The sequence below is a fragment of the Furipterus horrens genome, unplaced genomic scaffold, assembly GCF_987537825.1.
Source record: "Furipterus horrens unplaced genomic scaffold, mFurHor1.1.pri manual_scaffold_17, whole genome shotgun sequence".
In the NCBI taxonomy this organism is placed as follows: domain Eukaryota; kingdom Metazoa; phylum Chordata; class Mammalia; order Chiroptera; family Furipteridae; genus Furipterus; species Furipterus horrens.
This window is the reverse complement of record NW_028327187.1, coordinates 82795613-82805500: the sequence shown is the minus strand read 5'-3', so window position 1 is coordinate 82805500 and position 9888 is coordinate 82795613. Positions and strand designations below refer to the sequence as shown.

Sequence of the window (9888 nt, the reverse complement as noted above, 5' to 3'; positions counted from 1 at the left end):
CACACTGGCCCATAAGGGAGCATTTATAAGGCATTATTTATTGAAATGGGGCTGTTGGAGGCAGTGTCTCTTGCTGGGAGCACCTAGGGATAAGATGATGCAGTAGTTGTACACACTGGAGTTTATTGCAACCATTAGAAGCAACAGATGGATTAGATGCACCCATAACAACACATATGAATCTTAACATAATGCTGGTTGGGGGGGGGGAAACAATGTAACTATCACTTATTTTAATTAAAAGTATAGACAAAATGTATATTTTATATGAAATAACACAAAAAGATACACTTTAAGCCCAATAAAATGGTCAACTATGGGAGGAAGAAAATGATATTTGGGTGCAGGAATAAAATAAAATGAGATTTGCATGGAACAACAATGATGTTGTGTGATGAACTGTGGAAGAGGATCAGAGGGGTAGACATTTTGAAAGGCAAACAAATACCCCCCCCCCTTTTTTTTTTTTTGCATGTGTCTCAGATTCTCTGAGGGCTATCTAAGATCAGTATACATGTGGACAGAGCAAGATTTGTTCACGTCCATCCTGAGCACAGAAGGTCTGAATATGACAAAAGCCAGACAAGTTCATTTTGTGGATGTATATGATACTGTACTCTGAAAGTTAACAAAGCTAATCTGTCTATGGGTGAGAAATTTAGTCTCTGAGGGCAAACTAACCCATTCCTCCTGGATGGAGAGCTCAGAAATGAAGTCAAATCCATTCACTGCAAAGGTAGCTCAGACACTCTGAAGGCTGCACAAGACCAAATTGTGGGTAGTGGACTTTGGATAAGTCCACTGTGTATGTCGAAGTTCTTTTTGTGGATCAAGGGATCAGCAGCCCTGAGTGACAGCAAAAACTGTGTGGACTGGGATTTACTTCCTCTGAAGATTGGAGCATCCAGTTTTGTGGAAGGCACCTCAGGCAGTCTACTGGCCAAAAAATCAAGTCTGTCTTCTGGAGGCTGTCAGATAAAGATAAGGACTGAAGTCAGAAATGAGAAGGAATGATGGCAGGGAAAGGGGTCCCATGACAGGCGGCTAGATGTTAGGCACAGAGAAGAAAACGTAGAGGTCTCGATCAGACACTGAGAAAACGTAAGGTCTGATGTTAAGAACTGTGAAGGGTCAGGAAAAGTGGGGGATTAAATATCGGGCCCCTGAGGTATAAAACATAGGGCCCTCGAGGGATATGAGATTAGAGGGCTAGAAGGTGAAGGAGGTTATCAGAGGACAGTAATAATGTGATCAGGGACCTGGAAAAAGGCGACTGAAATCATGAGAAAGCCGTCGGAACCAATAGGAAAATGACGTCACGTGAGTGAGGGCGGGGACGAAAAGGGATGTGAGAAAGAAAAGGTTCATGCGCAAAAGCGATGAAGATGGCTGGGGCCCGAGGGAGGCTTACGTCATAGTGCACCGACCACACAAAGCTCGCCTCCGTTCCCGGAAGCATGATGGGCACTTCACTTCCTTTGCTCTCCCGGCCCTTCCTCCCACCCCTCGCTGGCCTCAGCGAATCAGCGCGCGCGGGGGACGTTCATGACGTGTACGCTACGTACACTTTATTAAGCGTCTTCTCGCGCCAGAATCTCCCCAGTCGCTCTGCTCGTCGACCGTAGCTGTGTATTCGGCTGTTTTACTTAATTTGTAGGTAAGCGCTGTCTGATTTAAGGAGCCTGTCCTCTGCCCACTGGTGTACGCCGTGCCGTTCTAGAGCAAAGCGCGCGAGTGGGAAGAGTAGCGGCTTCGGACACGTAGGCTTGGGCTTCTCGGGGTGGGGGGGCGGGCGGGTCTCGTGATGCGAGGTCAAACTTTTGGTTTGGGGGGAAGCTGGCGCACTGTGTTGAAGTACCAGGAGTTTCGGTAGGGCCTGGCGGCATTGGCGGGAGTGACCACGCGGTGGCCAAGACGTGCGGGGCGGCGGCAGCGGCGGGGGGGGGGGGGCGCTTTTCCCACGTGACTACCGCCATCTTGTTCTGCGGGAGCGGAGTGAACGCATGGATGTTCTGGGCCTGCGCGGCATTACAAAATGACGGGCGTGGTGGCAGGAGATGTGGGCCTGCGCGAGAGCAGCCCCTAAATAGCTACTTTTCTGAGCCTGCCCCACAGAAAGCAGGCCTTTTGCTTTCTCCTTTTCCATTTAGTTACGCGTTTGTTTTCTCCTTTCCTATCTTATCCTTTCTGCTCCAATCTCTTTCTCCCACTTCTGCTGTTTTCCCACCTTTTTCCGTATTCTCACAGGACCCAAATTCAAAGCCATGTCCTCTGAAGAAGGGAAGCTCTTTGTTGGCGGGCTCAACTTCAACACCGATGAGCAAGCTCTGGAAGATCACTTCAGTAGTTTCGGGCCAATTTCTGAAGGTGAGACGTGGACCAGACCCATAATGGGTGGGTACGATTAGAGGAAGTCTGGGGTTGCCAGACCTTTATATAGTCCTTTCCTTGCTTTGTTTTTTGGTCTAAGGTGTATAGTTTAGGTTTAGTAGAATCTGATAACTTTTAATTGAAGCTTAGTGACAGGGGTCCATTCTCTACCTGACACTTACCACTTTTCCTCTTACTCATCTTCTCTTTCTCTTTCCCAGTGGTCGTCGTCAAGGACCGGGAGACTCAGCGATCCCGGGGTTTTGGATTCATTACCTTCACCAATCCAGAGCATGCCTCAGATGCAATGAGAGCCATGAATGGAGAGGTGAGGCCTTCTACCTGCATCAGGGCCCTGCCCCCATCTCTGCCACTTCCACTGTTCTTTCTGTTTTTCCCTCTGTGTCTGCTAGGGGCAGCGCGGCCACCAAACCCCACGGTGCCCACTCACAGGAGCGTGACTGCCTTCTGTTCTAGGGGGTGGAGGGCAGCGTCAGACAGAGCCGGGCTGCCTGGGAGGCGACGACTGGTCCTGCATGAGGCCGAGAAGCCACCCGTGGATGGTTGACCTTGACCTGCCCTGGGCTTAGGTAGTAGAGTCTGCAGACCTGCGGGCCTGGCCCAGAGAGGACCTCGTGAGTCTCCTGGGATGGACTCTGAAGCCTCAAACCAAGAGAGGTGTCTCTCTAACCCTTATAGTTGGGCAGCTTAGAGCAATGGGGAGGAGAACTCACCTGAGATCAGTCGAGATGTAAGTAGTAGCAGGGGAACGTGGTGGATTCAGGTCATTTGTGGGATTCTATAGTTTCTGATAAGGCCATTCTGGTCAAAGGAGGTTGTTGTGGAACACGGAATCCAGAATCTGGTGCCCATCAGGAGTTTCTGGGCTCTTTTGCCCACCTGCCCTGCCCACTCTTTCCTCACCGCTTCCCTGGGTGACCATAAAGCCATATCCTCTTTGTGTCTTCTCATACCTAGTCTCTGGATGGTCGTCAGATCCGTGTGGACCACGCAGGCAAGTCAGCCCGTGGAACCAGAGGAGGTGCCTTTGGAGCCCGTGGGCGTGGTCGCAGCTACTCTAGAGGTAAGTTTTATCATGAGGTGTGAGGGAGAACCAACTGTTAGTGGTCTGTGTCTGGAAAATGGCAATTTAAAGATTTCTTTGTCATAGGTGGTGGAGACCAGGGTTATGGGAGTGGCAGGTATGACAGTCGACCTGGAGGATATGGATATGGATATGGAAGGTCCAGAGACTATGGTGGCAGGTGGGTAACCAAGGGCTTGGGGCACTCTGGTGGTACTGCTTTTCTCTTTTAAGAGCTGAGTTGCTTGGGTGTTCATACGTATTTCACTGTGGTGTTACTGATGCTTGTTTTACAAATTGTAACGAAGCTATGAAACAAGTATGGAGTATGTTTTGAGTTATGTGTAATGCATTAACAAATTATAAGATACTGTAATTGCAGTATGTGATAGTGTGTTGGTTGTCTATTGCAGTAACATTTAATGATTTAACATGCAATGTAAATCATTCCATGTAACTGATTTTTACATAATGTTTTATGCTTAATATATCCTGTTTTGCACATAATTAAATTTTATAATGTGATAGAATATGTGAATATGGTTTTTAATATCCTTTGGGGGTGTCTGTACATTTCTGTAACGCTGTGCTTTTTCCCCAGAAGCCAGGGTGGTTATGACCGCTATTCAGGGGGAAATTACAGAGACAATTACGACAACTGAGATGAGGCATGCACACCTAATGTAGGTGAGACTTGTAGGTTGCCACCAAACAGACTCTGTGCAGCAACCCTGTTGTGTTCCTTATCATAACCTTTATGCTGCCTGCATATACCTCACCTGGCCCACCTAACACCATTCCTAAGCCTCCCTTGATCTTGAGTGCTTGTCTGGGCTAGTCTGTTTGCCCCAGGGTATGGGGGGTATCTGAATACCTGTTTTCCCTATAATCTGGGCATGGAAATGCGGTCGTATGCTTGTTGTGAAGTTCTCAGTGTCCTTATCAATCCTAGGGGGTGAGTGTGTCAACCTGTTCCTTCCTGGCATCACAGTTCTTCCCCTTCTTATTGTTCTCAGATACACAAGGAATAAAACTTCTGATCCAGGATCGTCCTTCCAAATGGCTGTATTTATAAAGAGTTTTGGAGCTGCACTGAAACATCTGTTTTAGTACATAAATGTATTTTTGAATTGAGCTCCCAAGGTAGCTTGTTAAAGACCTTTTAGAAAGTTCCGTGTGTTGTTGTTGTTTTTTTTTTTTTTTCCCTCCCATTCAAAGACAAAATCTGGGACATTATTTGGTTTAGGCTCAGGATTCTTGGCCACACACACACACACGAATGTTTGACCAGACTTTTTTTTTTCCCACCCCCCAGAAATAATGTGCATCTAGGGACATTTTCAAAACTTATACAGTGTTTACCATGGTTAGGAAGCAATTTCCAAATGTAACTACAGGAAATCAAGAACATGATTACTTTAGAGGTGTTTTTTACTGAAGATCACTGCCCTGATTATGTAGATGTTTCTTAAAATACTTGTGAATGTCATATTTTTTTAATACTGGAAGAAAAATATTCTGTTGTGTTTTCATGTAGCATTTAGGATGTCCTTCATGGAGCTGATTAAAAAGATGAAACCTAAAAAATTGATATTGATGGTGCTTTTTCTTTACTCAACCCAGTTTGTAATTTAAAATAGAGGAAGATCATTGGGAAAGAAGTCTTGGAGCAAAGAATTTTGTTAGGGGGTTGGGCAGGGACTACCAAAAGATTTAAGTTCATGACTGATTTAGGTATGCAAGCACACCTTGGACATGCTGTGGGTTCATTTCCACACCACAGCGGTACTGGAACAAGTTAAAGTGAGTCAACCTTTTTGCTGCTGGAGGGTCTTGCCTTCAATTTGTAAAACACAAGGTCTGTGAAGTGCAGTAAAATGAGGTATGTTTGCACATGGAACCTTGAGGTGAAATCTAATGACTGGAATTAGGTTTCTTGAGATGATCCCATTGTCTTGGGTCAGCATTTTCTGTTAAGGGTAAAGTATGTTTAATAGGCATATATAGCCATTGATGACAGTTGGCTAAATCCTCTGTTATAGGGATTCATTAAGTAGTAAGGTGGTGGCAGTGGTCTGCTCTGGTTTTGTACCTCTAGCTGGTGTGAGTTCCTCAGTTCTCCCTTTAGTTAGGATTCTGGTGGCCGCTGGAGTTCCATAGGCTTTAGCCCTTCATCTGGAATTTCTGGTCAGTTGTGTTCATGGGCTTCTACCTAGCTGATGTTGAGCTAAGTACCAACAGATTGCAAGTTCCAGGACAACCTAAATTGCCTTATTTCCTCATCACTGAGACGTAACATTAATGGACTGATTATGTCCCCTCAAAATAATGTTGGAGCCCTCCCCAATATATTAGGAAGAGAGGCCTCGGGGGGGGGGGGGGATAACTTGGATTAAATTAGGTCATGAGGGTGGTACCCTCATCATGATAGAGACAGCCTGCTTCCCTGCTCTGCTCCCTCGTGAAGACCCAAAGCACTCTGGAAGAGGGTTCTCACCAGAGCTGAAACACACTGGTATCTTCATCTTTAACTTCTGTCCTTCAGAACAGAAGTTTGTACATAAGCCAGCACACATAGTGTGTGGTGCTGTTCTAAGCAACCAGACTGACAGCATGGGTCCATGTATTGTGAGTGCTGGTGTTGACAGCCTGCTTCCCAGATCTACCAGCTAGTTGGGACAGGCCCCAAGGACCATCCTGCCTAGCCCACTGATTACCCTCACCAGTTGGATACTAGGTCTGCGTAGGCATTCTGTGCTGGACCTTAAGGTAGCCATGGCAGTGGACCACTGTTACTGCCTTGTGAGGGGGTGAGGAGGGCCTTCTCTGCTCCCTGCACCTGAGGGAGTAAAATGTCCTCACCACCAGTGTGGCCTGAGACAATCCCATAATCAACTACAAAGTTCCTGCAACAAAACGATCCCCTAAGTGACATCAATAAAGGCCATAAGTAGCCTCCTTTATCTGAATCAACCTGTTAAGGGACGCCCAAGCTCACTCTTGTTCTAGGAAGGGGGCCCAGAGAACTAACAGTTGGTTTTCTCTGGCACTGAAACTGCTGATCAATAAAATTTCCAGACAAAAATGCCTATTGGTACTGTTTCAGTTTAACCAGGATCTCACCAATGTTCATGTTTCCCAAGAATACACTGAAACCAGAAACTCCCGAACACTCAAAAGTGCCTTGAAGAATCTGTTTCAAGGCCTGTGAAGACTAGCCCCCTGGCCTGCAAATACTTTGTTTTAAAAATATGTTTATTGATTTGAGAGAGAGAGAAACATTGCTTGCCACCCATACCCACCCTGTTTGGGAATTGAACCTCCAACATTTTGGTGTATGGGACCACGCTCCAATCAACTGGGCTACGCTGGTAAGGGCTGCAAATACTTTCCAAGCCCTGGATGGTGCTTATACCAAAGGCTATCTACAAACATCCCATAGACAGCCCCACGCACACACTTCAAGGTTCAGAATAAATTCCAAGCCCTGCCCCTCCCACCCCATGTGAGCTGAATCACTGTTTTCAGACCCTGCTCCCTAGCTTAATTTTTTTTACCTCATGTTCAATGTGTATAAAAGGAACAGTGCCCACTTGGTGGGGTTAAGGGTATGAAATGCAACATGTATACAAAGGTTAAGTCCCTGATAGCCCCACACCCCTTCCCTCGTTGTAGATGTAGGGGTGTAGAAAAGTTTCAAATGGCATTTTAAAATAAGAGGCTGTGAGTACTTTAGGTATGTAAAAAAAAAAAAAAAAAAAAGGATAAGGATCAGTAGCCAGCGTTCCTATCACTCCTGCCTATCAGGACAAAACATGCCAGGATACCTGCCCAGCTGCATACCTCTTCTATCTCCCACCTGCCCCGGGCTAACATAAGAACCATGATCCCTTGTAATTCATCATGCCCCATGATCTGAAAAACCAGAAGGGATTTTTGTTCTTTTTTTCAGATTTGGTGACAGGCCTGATCTGAAGCTTTCCATAATCTATTTTTCCCACTTAGTTGAGTATATACTGGAGAAATGTTAGTGGTTATGGAGCGTCTCCCTAGATCCTACAGTGAATGCACAAAGAAAATTAAGAATTCTAAATTGTTATAAACAGATACACGGACAATCCGTGGAGCCCTGACCAGTGTGGCTCAGTTCAGCGTGTCTTCCTTCCTGCAAAGTGAAAAGTCGCCGGTTTGATTCCTGGTCAGGGCACATGCCTAGATTGTGGGTTCAGTGGTGCACGTATGAGAGGCAACCAATTGATGTTCCTCTCCCTCTCTTTTTCCCTCCCTCCTCAATCTCTGGAAATAAAATCTTTTAAAAAATGAAAAGATCTTGCCCTGGCTGGTGTGGCTCAGTGGATTGGACGCCGGCCTGCAAACCAAAGGGTTGCTGACTCAATTCCCAGTGAGGGCACATGCCTGGGTTGTGGGCCAGGTCCCCAATTGGGGGCTCGCGAGAGGCACACATTGATGTTTCTCTCCGTCTCTTTCTCCCTCCTTCCTCCCTTCCCCTCTGTCTAAAAATAACAAAAAATTTTTTCAAAAAATGAAAAAATCTTAAGACACATAAAAAAGAAAACAATCCTTGGCATTGTTCTGTGCAGACATTTCTAATATGCCATCAAGACAGATTTTTTAAACTTAATTTTAACCTTTCTTTAAGCAAAACTCATCTCTGAAAGTTTTCTTTACTGTCTAGTTCTTAATAGTTTTCCAAGCACAGAATTCACAATCTAATTTAAACTTTATGACTGCAGTCCATGCAAAGAAGTGCCATTTTCATCATTGGGGTCCACTCCACCAATTTGTGTAAGTGGAAGAACGATTTAATTAATGAAATATGCAAAGTTCCCTCATGTTTCTTAGTTTATTGTATTTCAACAAAGTCAGCTGGACTGAAACCACTCAAATGCTTATGGAGTCTGCACTTTTGAAAAATGTTCTGTTAATAATGTTGAATCTGGGTGATTGGTACACGAAAGTTCATTCTATAAATACTAGTGTAAGTTTGAGATTTTGCATACTAAAAAGTTAAAAACTGTTAGAGGTGTGATTTTTTGGTCATCAACATTGGCATGGGAGGTAGGTAGCCGTCATCTGTTTACTTCAGGCCTGCCCTGTCTCCCAAAGTGCTCTACATAGTTGCAGGCATTTCTATTCTAAGGGCCTCAAGACACCCTGGTCTATAAATGCTAGCTTCTGTTTCTTGACATCTGATATTCCATAAGTTACTATTTTCCAGACAATGACCGTAGAACCCCTTCCTGCTTCCCCATCCCTCACGACCCTTCAGGCTTCTCCAAACAGAGGACCATCTGTTTGCCCAGCACCAGAGGTCCTGCCTTCCCTCCTCCAGAACCCAGGGCCTCTAAAAACCTGTCTCTTCATCTGTGACATAGGTAATAGTGCCCATTAAATGAGTAAGACATGGGGAACATCTAGAACAGTGTCTGGTAGTTAGATGTCGTCAGTAAATGTTATGTGTGCCAAATAGTAGGGACACAGCAAAGAATGTGACACATTTGTTTCCCTCAGGAATCATGCATGTATTGGATGGGTCCACGGACAATAAAGTAGTAAGTTGGTGCTTAACATAACATTAATAAGGGTCAAGCATTAAGGGAAACAAGATGGGGAATGAAGAGTGACGGGATGGGGTATTTTACACAGGGTGGTCAGGGAAGGCAACTCAGAGAAGGGGACTTTACAATAGAGACCTGAAGATAGAGGGGGAGCAAACAAGGAAGAGAATATCTGGCGTAGGACAATTGTTCCACCATGGTGCTCTGGCTGCTTTGCACGTCTCCACATAAGTCAGGTAGGCAAGCTGATCTAAGTATTGGCAGAACACTCTGTGATCTTCAGAACACAGTACTGGAGGCTTGTGAGGAAATGCTTTGAGGCCAGATCTCATTAACCTCCCTATCTATCAAAGAAGCTGTCCTGAGGCAGTTTCTCATTGCCTGAGGTTCTGATGAGGTCAGAGATGTTCTTTCCCTCTCCTCTCCCCGCCCCTGACTTAGAGCTATAGAACTGCTTAGTTGGAATTAGTTCCTCTGTAGCAGGGTGTCTTACCACTCCTGCTGTAGTCATCTGGCCCCTTGCGTTTCAGTGATACCCAGACAAGGAACATGAGCTGGCATCTGTGGCCATTCTTGCTTTTTCTGTCTATGTAAGTAGCAAACACCTGAATCAAAGAAGGGCTCGTCTCTTCACTGGCTAAATCTGTCAGCCTTGCCCAAATCTGGGAAAGGAGAATTACAGGCAGAAAGAAAAGCAAGCAAGTATGAAGGCCCTGAGGTGGGAGCTTGATTGGTGTTTATGAGGGAGCAAGGGCAGGGGGCTGGGGGACAGGAAGTGAGGTCAGAGAGGTAACAGGGGCCTGGTCCTATGGTGCTTCACTGGCCATAGGGAGGACTTTGACTTTTTTTCCTGAG

The 9888-nt window shown here is 45.6% G+C and overlaps 1 protein-coding gene across 3 annotated transcripts; it reads left to right on the top strand.

The window, feature by feature from the left end:
- The first annotated feature begins 1571 nt into the window (after positions 1 to 1571).
- On the top strand, positions 1572 to 4654 carry RBM3 (RNA binding motif protein 3). 3 transcript variants are annotated; one of them, XM_090264927.1, is made up of 7 exons: positions 1572 to 1657; positions 2248 to 2367; positions 2592 to 2698; positions 3349 to 3454; positions 3542 to 3635; positions 4059 to 4141; positions 4471 to 4654. In XM_090264927.1, exons 2-6 carry the CDS (start codon positions 2265 to 2267, stop codon positions 4114 to 4116), a joined length of 468 nt encoding a protein of 155 aa, XP_090121053.1. In that variant the 5' UTR covers positions 1572 to 1657; positions 2248 to 2264; the 3' UTR covers positions 4117 to 4141; positions 4471 to 4654. The 3 variants fall into 3 exon arrangements, with proteins under 3 accessions (XP_090121053.1, XP_090121052.1, XP_090121051.1); XM_090264926.1 differs by having other exon boundaries at positions 4056 to 4137; XM_090264925.1 differs by having other exon boundaries at positions 4056 to 4141.
- The last annotated feature ends 5234 nt before the right edge of the window (positions 4655 to 9888 follow it).

What these genes read in the sequence shown, in the direction of transcription:
- RBM3 (XM_090264926.1), top strand. Translation starts at nt 2,265, where the DNA reads ATGTCCTCTGAAGAAGGGAAGCTCTTTGTTGGCGGGCTCAACTTCAAC. An exon ending in TTTCGGGCCAATTTCTGAAG is followed by an intron (nt 2,368 to 2,591) that starts GTGAGACGTGGA and finishes TCTCTTTCCCAG; the next exon opens with TGGTCGTCGTCAAGGACCGG. An exon ending in TCCAGAGACTATGGTGGCAG is followed by an intron (nt 3,636 to 4,055) that starts GTGGGTAACCAA and finishes CTTTTTCCCCAG; the next exon opens with AAGCCAGGGTGGTTATGACC.